Source organism: Bombus affinis, chromosome 6 (assembly GCF_024516045.1).
Source record: "Bombus affinis isolate iyBomAffi1 chromosome 6, iyBomAffi1.2, whole genome shotgun sequence".
Lineage (NCBI taxonomy): Eukaryota > Metazoa > Arthropoda > Insecta > Hymenoptera > Apidae > Bombus > Bombus affinis.
Genome location: NC_066349.1, coordinates 9,694,655 through 9,708,925, shown reverse-complemented (window position 1 = coordinate 9,708,925; position 14,271 = coordinate 9,694,655). Strand labels below are relative to the sequence as shown.

General features: G+C 37.5%; 3 protein-coding genes across 16 annotated transcripts in view; 1 reads left to right on the top strand and 2 right to left on the bottom strand.

Moving 5' to 3' along the window:
• The window catches only part of LOC126917898 (UDP-glucosyltransferase 2-like), a 70,322-nt gene extending 58,144 nt beyond the window's left edge, over window positions 1-12,178 (bottom strand). The window contains exon 1 of the mRNA XM_050725320.1: window positions 11,957-12,178. Within this exon, the coding sequence (XP_050581277.1) occupies window positions 11,957-12,172 (216 nt within the window). The 5' untranslated portion in view covers window positions 12,173-12,178. The remainder of the gene's footprint in view (window positions 1-11,956) is intronic.
• The window catches only part of LOC126917899 (calcitonin receptor-like), a 165,515-nt gene that overhangs the window by 127,197 nt on the left and 24,047 nt on the right, over window positions 1-14,271 (top strand). The gene's annotated exons all lie outside the window — the stretch shown is intronic.
• Window positions 1-14,271, bottom strand: part of LOC126917894 (juvenile hormone esterase-like) — a 38,134-nt gene that overhangs the window by 5,835 nt on the left and 18,028 nt on the right. The window contains exons 1-4 of one of the 2 annotated variants that reach the window (XM_050725312.1): window positions 6,989-7,193; window positions 3,415-3,703; window positions 1,685-1,870; window positions 534-736 (exon numbers count right to left, since the gene is read on the bottom strand). In XM_050725312.1, coding sequence (XP_050581269.1) covers window positions 534-736; window positions 1,685-1,870; window positions 3,415-3,703; window positions 6,989-7,129 — 819 coding nt within the window. In that variant the 5' untranslated portion in view covers window positions 7,130-7,193. Of the gene's footprint in view, window positions 1-533; window positions 737-1,684; window positions 1,871-3,414; window positions 3,704-6,988; window positions 7,194-14,271 lie in introns of those variants that run through there. The other variant, XM_050725313.1, reaches the window with a different exon arrangement.

The window sequence follows — 14,271 nt, the reverse complement described above, 5'->3', positions numbered from 1 at the left end:
AAGTCGTTTAGTGTAGACAAGGTGGTAGAATAAATTGGCTTCGTAAGATCGCTTGTTTTCAGTGGGAAAACCGATCTCACAATACTTGTTCAAAGTTGTATCTTTGTTACAATTGATACTTTTTAATCAAACTTCTCGCAACTGGGAAACGGAATCATGTGAATTTGTTTGGGAAATTAGAAACACCGGAGGAATTGGAAGCGTATCGCTGGACCGGTCGGAACTTTCTGCGGTTGTTTCATGTATCTCTCAACTGCTCCTATAACGTTGTTTCTTTACTAAAATAATGTTCGTTTCGTATTTTCCGAGTTCTGGAATTTACTCAATCTATCGTTTAAATGTTTCCCGTGAATCCCGTGAATTTCGTTCCGTGAAGGAGATATAACCAGCAAGAAAATTTCTAACACATTGTTTTCACAATTGTTATTAATTTTTCATTGAGATTTTGGATCTCGAACCATGTAAATAATTGTTGTTTTATTTCACAAAACCAGAGAATTTTTTATTTAATGACTGCCTCTTGCGAGACTTACCTTTGGCGTGAGAAGCTTAGTTTCGAGATCCACGAGCTTTTTTGCGTCTATCGTCCTCAGGAACTCGACCACAGTCTCAGGATCGGTCGAGGTTTCGCCAAGTTTTGCGGCCAAGTCGAATCCGTACTTGCTCGGTTTCTCGCTTATAATGGCCCAAGGATTAAGCGCCACTCCGCTCTGTATAATCGCTTTGTGGAACAATCCTGTGCAAACCAAATTAAAACTCTCAATCTTTCCAATGTTTTCGATTTTCAGTGAATCAATGAATTTTTCAATATGCAGGATATTTGTACAGCAGTTTATCGTTGCAAGAATATATCCAAGAAGATGCTCGATACATTTTCATATTTGATTTTCTTCAAAGATCATACTATTTCTATCTTCTTTTTTCTTTTTACTTATCTTCGTTTGCGTGCAGAACATAGTAAGAATGAGGAGACGTGCTACGTAACACGGATTTCGATTTTAGGGTAATGGGATAGAAGCAACGTGTGATGATACGTTCTCTGGAAAAAACGGACGGAAGTGCACAAGCAAAAATATTTCGTATATAGTGGGTGTTCCTTAAAAAAAAAAAAAAAGAAAAAAACAAAGAACTATATTCGAAGAAAAAAGGAATTTATGCGTGTTACTTTCATTTCGATGGAATAAAAATGTTATTCGCTGGGATTCTTCTGATTATGATAATTTTGAAAATGATAATGTTAGACCTATGTGACATCTCTGTGATTTAAAATTAGAATATAATTCTGAACGTCCTCTTCTTCGCGTATTTCATCATTTCCCATCGGATTCGTATACTGCAGTATTAAAAAAGGATAGTGTCAAACAAAAATTCGAAATATTTCGTTCTCAGCGCGTCAGTCTCGCAGTCAGAAATTCGTTTTGGACTTTGCTCTTCTAAGTGTCGTTATTACCGAGAGAAACAAAAACATGGAAATCTTATATAATTTCGTTTTTTAAAACTTGTAACTTACACACATCGGATTACCACGTTCCTGTCTGTCTTTGAAATTCTCAATTTATTTGATAGTGAGTATGTGCTTTCGAGCTACTCTCTGTAAACGTGTATTTAAGCCTGTAAATAATGCCTAGATAGAAACGTTGAATCGTCCTTTTAGCTGCATCAAAATAAATATTTGAAATCCTACCCTGAGCCAATGGAGATAAAGTTAGGTAATGGACCGACGATGCACCAGCGCTTTCTCCAAATATAGTGACGTTGTTGGGATCTCCACCAAAGTTGCTGATATTTTCCTGTACCCATTTCAAGGCCATCACTTGGTCCTTTAAACCTTGATTACCCGGCGCGACTTCGTGTTCCAAATTCAGAAAACCTGCAACAAGAGACGAGGATTACAAATCAAAATTCTATAATCTGTACATGCTTCCGCGATATTTATTTTTCATATCGTAAACACGTTATCAAATATTATCGCTCTCGGAAGATCGATACTCTCGGCTTTCTCGCTAAAATTCTTAATCCTTTTAGATTTGAATCTTTTTCAAGTTCTGAGAAATATTTGTTTCGATCGTTAGTATCAAAAGTTTGAATAAATTTCGTGTGAAATTCTACGAGTTTAATCGTAAGTTATCTGGTTGAAGAATGTTCGTATTGCGTGGATTTTAAAATTATTTTTCCAATTAGACTTTACATTATTAAAATGTAAATATAAACCGGATTAATTTAAAAGCGTAGAAATACATTTGATTGATTAATTGTTTGAGTTGTCTCGTATAGTTAGGTTGTATGCAACGTCGTGAAAATGTCAGAGTAGAGGAACATGATTTATCCTCCAAGAGGATTAATTTTACGGGCTGATAAGTTTTTGGCTTTGAATGTCCTACATTTTTCAACGATTTCGTTTCATGTGGGACACCAATGTGGAAAATACGAATGACAAATGACTTTCTGATAAAACCGAGTGCAGCAGGGGCATCGAATTTTTCTTGAGAATTGCTTTTGTCATTCGCTCGAACGATAAAGGCACTTTGCTGTATTGGGAACAGCGTTTCGTTGAAAGTAGAAATTCTCTCTTGTTCTGGTCAATTTGTTTCTTACGTTTTGCAATTTCATATACCGAGATACATGGTGATTCAAAGAATAAAAATGTTAATCCAGATAAGAGAGGAAAACAGTGGAGAAAGTAATTTTACCAATAAATACTAGTCAATTTCTTAAATCAATTATTACCAATTCCACTTTGAAACGATTATAAAAATCCATTTTTACAAAAATGCGATTAATCCTTCCTTCTCTGAAAGGAAATAAGGTTCTCTTGAGAACGTGCATACTTAAAATGATTTGCTCTCCTGTTCGTTTAATTTGTTATATTTATTATATGTAAACTCGATTATATGTAATTCGATATCTTCGTGGAAAAAACATTTCCTGAATCATTGCGAGATAGTATCAACTGTAGTCGCTCTACGATTATTTTATCTACCATTTTTCTATCTCTACGTGAAAAGCAACGATACATCGTTAGAAAAACATCGATAAAATGCGATATGAGATAATTAACATTATATAAGTACTAAGATAATTGAGTAAAAAGCAGGAAGTCTGATAAACTAGTTTAAGAAAACGTTTAGCGCATTTCGAGATAAAATGATTTATAAGCTTTAAATGATTTATAATATACATTAATATAGATAATCGCATTAATTATAATATATCTAATTATTATATATTATATATTATTTTACTAGTTATATTATCAATAATTTTATATATATATAATAATAAAAAATAATAACAATAGATACATAATATATATTATAATACAATATATTATACCAGTATATATTATTAATAATTATATAAATATTACTAACAATCAACTGTAGCACAAGCCATGTCAATGACAGACGTACTCACCCAAGACACCGAGTCTGTAATTAATCGTGACCAGAATAACATCCTTCCGCATGAAATACACGGGCCCATAATACTCGTCGTTGCCTGACCCCATCATGAACGCACCACCGTGGATCCATACCATCACCGACATTTTCGTCGATGTCGGTTTTATTGGTTTGTACACGTTCAAGTAGAGGCAATCGTCGTTTCCCACTAAATCGTGCGACAACATGTCCTTCTGACAGCAAGAGTTGCCGAACTCTAAAGCGTCCCTTACACCTGTCCATGGCTCTACGGGTTCTGGATCCTGAGCAAAGACAGAAAGAAAGATCCCGTAGTGATACGAGGAAGTTCCTTTGATCGTGACATAACGATAAAATGAACGTCGACCGCCACACTTATTCAGGTCAGGGACGAATTTATTTTGCCGAATACCGGCAGACATTTATGGGGAAATAAATTTCGAGGAGTATTTTTTACGAAGAAGGTATATCTTAAGCGTAATATTCGGAAAAACGAAGCGTTAGGATAAATTATTACATATTTCGTAGAATATCGATGCAAATTTATAGATATTTCTGAATGAAATTCGTGCTATCCCTTTGCGAGGAAGAAAATTATATTTCAAACGTAACATCCACAGAGACGAAGAACGCGCTCGTTAAGGATTATCGCATACTTTGATGAATATCGGTAGAAATTTTAAAATGAATATTTTTTCTTTTGTGTAGAACGAAATGCATCTGACTATATTTAAACGTAAGAGAAACGTTTGGAGATAAGTACGAAAGTGACGGAGAACATTTTTATATATTTTATTGAAAGTATGTGGAATCTCTTGAGAAAATGTTCTTCGATATTGGCTCTTCATTGAAAGAACTACACTAGCCTAGAAAACCTGCATCGATCTCAATCTTAGGTATTCCTTCCTGTAACGACAAACGTGACAGTTTTGCGAAGGCTCTTAGAGTACACGGTGTTCTTCTTTAGAATATACAACTCTTGCATTTGGTATTACGTATCTGTATGCGTGTGCGTACGTAAGTAGGTATACAGGGTGGTTGGTAACTGGTGGTACAAGCGAAACGGGGGTGATTCTACGCGAAAAAAGAAGTCGAAAATATAGAATAAACATTTTTCGTTTGAGGCTTTGTTTTCGAGAAAATCGACTTTGAATTTTATTTATGGAGCCATATTAAATCAATTGTCTATTCTGAAGAAATCGCAAGTTGCGAGCAATTGAAAGAAAGGATTATTGTAGCCTCTCATACTTTAAAACAATCGAGTACGTTAGAAAGTGTTCATAGAAATTTAATTAGAAGAGCAGAAGTATGTGTTCGGCAGAATGGGCAACATTTTCAGCAATTTTTGTAATAATATACTTTATGATTACTTCATATTATTTCATTATGTATTCCTAATTTTCCGTTACGGCAAAAACAAACTTAAACTGCGATAATATCCATCGAGACAACGATCTACAGTGAGATCCGTTATAACGAGACGTGATAAAGTGTACGCGTACCGAGCGAAAGTTCAAAGTCGATTTTCTCGAAAACAAAGCCTCAAACGAAAAATTTTTATTCTATATTTTCGACTTCTTTTTTCACGTAGAATCACCCCCTTTTCGCTTGTACCACCAATTACCAACCACCCTGTATATCATGGAACTTTTAAGCTTTCCTCGTTATTCTTCATCTTGGTTTTCACTTCGAAGCGAAGTTTATTCGACGAGTTGCGTGAACACGTTTTATTGTCGAGAAAATTACCGATAATAGTAGACTAATCTGTTTGATGTAACCGTTGCATTCTATGTAAGGTAGAGGAAACAATTTTCACTTTCGCGGTTTTTAATTCGACGTTTAATTCCACTTTCTTACGAGAGATCGGTTTCTGTATCGTTAAAGATTACGTTGAATAATTAGTACATATAAAGATTATTATCAGTTAAAATAAATTAACCGAAGTATAATAATACGGTAATTATCGAAAGTATTTTATATGAGATAATTATCATAAGTTGGATGTTAAAATTGAACACGTAGTAACAAATGGAGTGGAAATTATTATACTTTATATGGTTACGAAATATCGCACTTTTACCCGCAATATCACGCAACCCGGAAATATCAATTTTCTGTCGTAGACAAAAAACTGTCGTCAAAGATTATTTTATTAATCAGATTCATCAGCAGAAAAGAATAGTGTTTGTAATTTTTAATAATGATTATTTTCAATTCATAAAGCTACAGAATCCTAAAGAACCTCCTTTCCAGTTGTGTCATTATCATAGCGAATATATGCCGCATGATAAATACCGCGAATAAATTGACTTAAAGATCGCATATGACAAACGAAGTAAATTTTCTATACTGGAAGTTATATAAATTGGAAATTATATTAACACGATGTATCAAGATTGTTGCGAATGATTCAATGGCAAGTAAAAATATTCTCTTAATAACGCCATAAAAATGCACTTATATGCAATGATGAAGTATTATTATATAATAATTTGAAATTCATCCAGTTACACGAGTATTTAAATGATATCTTGAAGCGGTTGTTTTTTATTCAAACATTACATATCATATGCATTTGAATAAAATTGAATAGAATTGAAATAAATTTGTATAGTTGTATTAATTTATATATTTGATAACATTCAATGACAGTGTCACCGAGATCGGTAAATAACGGTTTAACCCTTGTCATTCTGCCAATGCGCTGACATATCTACTAATTATATACATAATTATTTTTTACCTTAACAATTCCTTCTGAATATTCCCTCGCTATCAAATTTCCAATAATATCTCTAATAATACATATGTAACTTCGTTATTATAGTCTCGAATCAAAGTCTATTTTATTTTACGTATGACACTGTCCAGTTATGAAGAAATTTAGGATCTCGTTATAGCAAATTAGCATAAACACGACGATACAGCGTTATTACAGTTTATGAATATTTTTGCATATTAAATATCGATAAGTACAGTAACGAGAAGATATACATACGCGTGTATAAACTGAGGAAATTCTTGTAGGAAATTCAATTTAATTTAATTTGCAATTGTTTCGCGAGTGATAAAATGAAATACGAAATGTACAAATTTCAAAGCTTTTCTATATTTATAACGCTATCATGTATAAGAAATTTATTAATCCTGTCTATTATTAATACTTATATCCCTGTTATATCTTTTACTAATCCTCGCATTATACCAAAAGACAGAAACAAAACGTTTCGAAACACAGTTAATTGGATCTAAATTAAACAATTCCCTCGCTTCCATTCCATCGCTTTATGTTATGCACTTGTTATATAAAATTTGAATTATTTGCACGTATTAAGACACATCATCCAAGAACCACTTGTTTATTAATATTACTTTTTATTCCAGCATATTACAGTTCTCTAGATTTTTAGATCAAATAACGATAACAATTTTTCCTGTTATTGCCTTTTCCCATGATCAAACGGAGAAAAGATAAGAGAAAACGAGGAATCATTTTTCCACTGTCATATCTAGTTTAAACACGCAACGGAGTTTCGTCGTGTGGAACGATCGTTTCATTCAAAATTCACCTTAAATCGAAGCGGCCCGACCGGCGGCTTCGCGTATGGGATACCGCGAAACGAGAGATACCGGTCACCATAATGGTTTTCTTCGATAACGCCACGTAACTGGCCTTGCTTCACGCGTACCACGGTGTTGTCGTGCGCCATACCGCGAAACGAATCAGCTTTCGACGACCGACGATTCGAGCTGAACTGGTAGCACGCTGTGAGTATTGTATTAAATAAGGACCTGTCTTCTCAGTTGGTTAACCACAGTGCTATTGGTGGGGACGGAATCTGACGATCCGCTTAAACCTTGCCCAAGGTTACAGTACGCTGACTCTATGCCGTCACTCAGTACACTTTGCCCGATGCTTTAAAATAGAAGTACAGTAGAAAGTAGTATTTCTTTTGGTTTTTCTAGCGAGGCAGTTTGGAACGCTATGAGGAGATTATTTTTCAGTATATTGTAGGTTGTACAGCTTCGAACAAATTACAATTAGAATAACGATATATTATTTTTTCAAACTGTTATTCGAAGTGCAAAAAGATTAATATTCTTTTCTGTTTTTATTGAGGCAATTTGAATGTCCATAGAAAGATGCTAACCTCGGCCTAATTATTTTTTCGTAGTACTACAAAGTAAAAACAAAAATTCGTAACGAGTCTGAGTTAAACAAAACCTGTTCCTTACTGAAGATGAACAATTTTAACAAATATAAAAAAAGAAAGGGAATATAACTTTTGCGTTACTATCTGCTATAACGTTACTTCCATTGTCTTCCTATCGTTAAAAGCATTTTTTAATTTAAGATAAATGCGAAGGAACGGCTATTCCACGACAAGATGATGGACGATAGATAAGATTGTGCGATACAATTATAATCGCCAAGGGTAGATATGTAATTTTTGTGAAAATTTAAGAAAAATAATTTCTACATATGAGAAAATTTGTATAAATCACACATTTGAAGTGAAGTATATGTATATATTAGATATGTAGTATCTTAATGGGTCTTAGAGGAAAGGACAAGTAATGATGTTTTGATTTAATAAATAATATTCGAAGCAACAAAATGATTACAATGCTGTCGTACGTCTTATTTTCATACGCGGCTTTCGACTTCCCGATTCACACTCTCCGGCTTCTACACTCGCTCGCTCTCGCTTCTCAACTCACACTCTGCACACCTTTTGCATCCGTCCTCTCCGGCTTCTCACTAACACTGCCTTTGGCGTCTCTTTGTCTTTTCCCGTTGTTCGAGACACGTATCCCGAAACGCCCGTGGCCAGGGTTATCTTAAGATTCGGCCGATATCTTAAGCCTTTAGTCCACACTCGGCCATTCCTGACAAATCACATCTGCCCTCAGATGTGCTCATCACTGTTCTCGCTATCATCACTAACACCAACGTTTCACCACTTCATGTGGTCAGCTGCAGTGGAAGTCGTGCGCGGTCCCTCGTGTTCGCCTTCTCGTTGCACTACGTAGCGGTCATTTCGCAGGACTTTCACCACACGGTACGGCCCAAGGTACTTTGAATGCAGCTTTAACCCAGGACCGCCTTGCGTCCTCTCGATCGCTACCAGATCTCCTGTTTTGTAGATTGTCGCCTTCTTGCATCTCTTGTTGAACGCCCTTCGCCGATAAGAGGTCGCGTTGATAGCTCGTCTTCGCACTACCTCAAATTCTCTTGCAGCCGCCTGATTCTTGCTTTTGGTTCGCTTCGTAGAATTCGCGACAGAATTTGTTTGTACAACTCTATAATTCGCGCGATGCTCGATGCATCCTACAAAAACTTGATCGCAACCGTCCGTATCGTTTCCACCCGACGCTACTGCGGTTATGTTCGCCGCAACCGATTCATCTAACGAAATTTTGTTCATTACGACGGTATCCTTGAGACAAGCACTCGTGAGAACTGCAACTGCCTGCTTATGTTGCACGTTCTCGACACGAGATAGATCTACTTCACGCTTTCCTGTCTCTATGTCTACTTTAAGGACCTCTGGAAACCCATCGGAATTCTCATCTTTTATTCTATGAATGGAGATATCTCCCCTCTTCGTGTTTATCTCGACGGTATCCAGGAAGTCTGTACCTATCAACAATGAGTGTTGTATCGCAGTGTTCGGAACTACGTGTATCGTTATATGATACAATTCACCGTCTATAATAATATCTGTCGGAAATTTGCCGAGCGTAAAAAATTTCTCTTAGACCCGATACTGTGAAATTCGATAATGTCTCGACTTAACTTAGGCGCTCCGATTTTTACATACTGATTATACCGCATCAAAGTTAACTCGCTACCGGTGTCTATCAGCGCGCTCAGTTCGAAATTTCCGATCTTCACGTCTTTACCACGCTTCGTCGGTAACAATCGAAACACACTACCAACCCCTTTAATGGACTCGCTCAGATTGTCGCATTTCGATGCGATGTGTCCGTACTCTCTACACTTGAAACATTTAGGTCCCTTCGACTTGTTCGGGCACTCTGCACCCACATGTTCTTTATCACCGCAGTTGTAGCAACGCGTCTTTCTCGCACTTCCGCATTGACTGGGACTGTTGTTTCTCTCAGCTCTGGCCGACTTCGCTTTATCGTCCTTGCGTTCCCCAGATTTTGTTTTCGCCCTCATGTCACTGTGAGGTGGCCGTGAGTGAGTTATAGTTGTAGTAGTTGGGCCTGGTCCGCTGTAATTGTCACTGGGGGCTGTAGATGTCGCTGCCCGGGGTACTGCTGATTTTCCTCCGTTTTTGGTGCGTGGGAGTAAAATCGGACTCCGGTCGCCGGGATTCGAACCCGGGTTCCGAACGTTCGCAACCTAAGACGTTAACCACTGCGCTGCCGTCGTCCGACACTAGTTAGTGTCGAGTGGTAATATTTGGCTTGTCGAGTGCCGCCACATCACTTTTCATCGCTTCATACTGCTTGAAGCGTTCCTTCAACTGCTGCATATTCCTGGCCCCGTATAGTATGGCTTTATTCGCGACCTCATCGGGAATACCCTGGATAATATAGTCAATTACCGACTGTGTATCGACTCTTCCTTGTCCCGCAATATCATGCATATTGTATTTTCGGGCTATCGCGGGGAGACGCGCTCGTTAGAATACGCGTCAACGGGAGTCGTAAAATCCCGTTACGATTAGGATAATCGACACCACGAATAGTTCGATCCCCTGATTTCGGTTAGGATAATAGGGGTGATTCAGGTTAGTATAACACTGTGGTTCACAGAGTTAAAGTATATATATTTCCAACACTTTATACAATCACGCAAAGTAGTAACGCCGTTGTTTAAGATACAGATAACGAGGAGAAGGATTATTCTTAGATGAGAGCGTTAGAGCTATAGGAGCTTTAGACCGTGTAGGCACTTTGAGAGTGGTAGGAAACTCTGAGAGATGTATGAACGATGAGAGTTATAGGGAATGCAGGAACTCTAGTCACCGTGAGAGACGATGGAAAACTCTGAAGTTTTATTCTAATGTGAATACGGAGGAAAGCTTGGTATGAGTGTGCCCTTTGAACGAAAAACGCGGATTCGTTGCTTACATTTTTAGGAAAGTGAGGGCAATAATCCGCGATGTCGATTGGTTGGGGCCAATGTTAGGAAGGAAGAGAGGAGGAAGAAACCTCCTACCAACTTGGGTCTTAGGCGACATTGTTTATAGGGAAACTCAGATTTTCCGTTAGGTAAATCTCCGCTTTTTTCGTTAGGCTACTACCCGCTTTCTCCGTAATTCTTAAGAGCACGTAATAAACTCAAGGACCTTTCTAAAAACCGGCCGAAAACACTTCTAGAATTAGAAAATCTTTTCGGGCAACAGATTGACTGAAACCATGTGTGCGAACAATGCAGTTAGGATTTCAACTTTATGGTGGGTCCTTGGGCCTATGGAGGATTCGAAGGACGGCACGTAGACTGTTGGCTGTTAAGCCGCGCGGGATGTCGTGCAGATGTGTTGCGCGGCAGAACACATATTATACATATTATATATTATATATATATATCATGCATATCATACATATTATACATATTATACATATTATACATATTATATATTGAAGCAGACTCTCGTCTGTTCTTTTCGTTCTATGTGCTAATTTCTGATGTACCTCCCGGTCACTCACTGTGTCTGAGAATTTATCTACCAACGCCTTTTTAAACTTCGCCCAGGACTTCGTGTATCGTTCTTGGCGTGCGAAATCTTGAGCAGAGCCTGTGAAAAGCTTCCTAGCGAAAACCATCATGTGGATGTCCGACCAGCCACACGCTTCCGCCATTTCCTCGAAATCTTTTATCCATTGGCTTACATTCGGTAGGTCATCTCCGCTGAATTTTTCTAACGAGTCTTTTACGTCTTCAAACGTTAACACCGTGCACTTAGGCTCGTCTTGCCTTCGTTGTCTTACCACTCGAGTCACCCGAACTCTGCCGTCTTGACTACCGAGATCGTGATTCCCTGGACCGTTGCCGTCTAAACTGTCCCCAATCACGCCAATCTCATCATCGTCGTCGTCTTCTAAACCACCGTCGTTGTCGTTGTCGTCGTCGTCTTCTTCTCGTGCACCGTGTTCCCGCTCTAAGCGTACCGCAGCCAGCAATCGCGCTACTAGCTCGCGCTTTCTACCCGTTAATTTCAGTCGTCGTTTTCTCAGCTCGTTTTTTAACTCAGATATTCCCATCTGAGCCACCTGCTCGTAAATCAAAACTGTTTCACCTGCATTGTAGTCACTCATCGTTCCGAAATATCACTTGTCACTCAGCGCTCTAGATCCCGGCTCGAGCCCCCAAAATTATGTAGTATCTTAATGGGTCTTAGAGGAAAGGACAAGTAATGATGTTTTGATTTAATAAATAATATTCGAAGCAACGAAATGATTACAATGTTGTCGTACGTCTTATTTTCATACGCGGCTTTCGACTTCCCGATTCACACTCTCCGGCTTCTACACTCGCTCGCTCTCGCTTCTCAACTCACATTCTGCACACCTTTTGCATCCGTCCTCTCCGGCTTCTCAACTAGCACTGCCTTTGGCGTCTCTTCGTCTTTTCCTGTTGTTCGAGACACGTGTCCCGGAACACCCGTAGCCAGAGTCACGCAGGTCCTTTCCACGAAACTATCCACTTGAAAAGAAGACCGACGACACATTGATATACCCCCGACACATTGACGATGCCGCGGCTCTCGCGACATTTTTTACGATTCGGCCGATATCTTAAGCCTTTTATCCACGATACTACAGATATGCAGTTCCTACGTTGTGAAACTTCAAATGTTTCATTTATACAAGCTTTCTCATGTGTAGAAATTATTTTTCTTAAATTTTCACAAAAATTACATATCTAACCTTGGCGATTATAACTGTATCGCACAATCTTATCTATCGTTTAGTAGTTATCGTATCGTAGTTAAAAAATGCTTTTAACGATAGGAAGACGATCGAAGTAACGTTATAGCAGATAGCAACGCAAAAGTTATATTCCTTTTCCTTTTTTAGATTTGTTAAAATTGTTCATCTTCAGTAAGGAACGGGTTTTGTTTAACTCAGATTCGTTACGAGTTCCTTTTTTATCTTGTAGTCCTACGAAAGAATGAAACTACAGTGTAATGTGAACAATTTTCTGGGTCAATTATAATTTAATTACGTCCAAATGTGTTCTTTATTCATCTCGACTTGAGATGGACCGATCAGATTACGTTTTACGAGAGGAGAAAGAAGAAACATTCGTCTGCGACAAGGAAATGTTGTTCCGGAAATTACTTGGCATTTAAACCGAAGCAGAGCCATTTAAATTTTGTCTTTCTAAGAAATGTTTTAATAACGTTAAATTTTACCAGTTTATGTTAATGATTAACCAGTTTACACCAGTTTATGTTAATGATTCGCGTTTTCGTAATTTTATACCGATATGCTAATGTTATCATATGTATCATAATGAATATTAGTCCATCAACCTTGGTTTGATAGATATTGCGTAGCATTTGGAAAATAATGAAACTTGTTTGTTACATAATAATTTATGTAAATTCTTTAACACGCTGGTGATTAGATTCCACCAGCAACGAGACTGCACTGTCATTATATCAAATTAAACTATTAAATGCAAAATAGTCTGCTGGAACTTTTTATTGTTAAAAAAGGCTAGATTGATTCAATAAATAAAGGCGATAAGTTTGATAGGTAATAAGTAAATTAATTTATACATACCATAGTGTTATTACTTTACTTGAACAGTTACATAAATAGGTACAATAATTAAATACTATTCACTACGTGAAGAGAAAGTGTATTACATTTCCTGGAAGAGAGGAAGCAAGAGAACAGAAGTAGTAAGTGAAAGGAAGAGAAATTGAAAGTTATGAAGAGTCGGACAAGAGAGAATAATAAAAAGGATAAGAAATTTCAATCGTCAGCTCATAATAAATGATACTTCGATACTTTACTTAATCAATTGATTATTCCTTAACAACGCGTCTAACGTTCTGATTAAAACATATGCACTTTATGTCACGTACAATTTTTCTTACGTTCCTTTATCATATTTTTCTCGTTATTTATCATACTCTTATCGTTACTTAGATAACGAACAAACGTGTCGTTGTTTATTATCCCGGGCAACCGCCGAACAAATCAGTCATTAAGATTTCTCGTCGAGGCTAAAACCGGAGATGAATGAAATGAACTTCTGCCCTCATTTCCCCAATTGAAGATCACAGCAATATCTTGACTCGGTTGTTTCCAGCGAAGCAAAGTCTATTTTTCTATGATATAATCGGAGGAAGAAAATTATAGATCAGCAAAATTTCTTCCCCGGATAAAACCTCCATTGTGAGTCGATCTTTTCATCGAAATTAGGATTTTTAATAATAAAATAGTTCCCGAGACGGCTGGTATCTCCTCTGTTCTATCTTCGTCTCAATAAACGAGGAAGATTCATAGCATCATGAGAAGGGAAACTGTATGATGCCAGTGTTCCAACCGATGAATTGTGGCAAGCAATTTGCAAGGAAGCTTGCAAAGGCTAAATATTTGCCGATCGTACGATCGTTTCTTTGCTCTCGTTCAATTTTGCCCCTCGCAAATAGCAAACGGTCAACAAGCAGATGCAGCTAACTTTTTACGAGGTGACGTTTCATCGTCGACCAGCTTTTACGACGATGACGAAGTCTGGTGAACAGCTATTCTCTTTGAAACATGTGACGAGGAAAATCTGTCATCGAAGTAATCTTGATTGCTAGAAAAGCTGATAAAGCCAAGTTATTTCGAAAACCAGTTCTTCGTATTAGTAAAT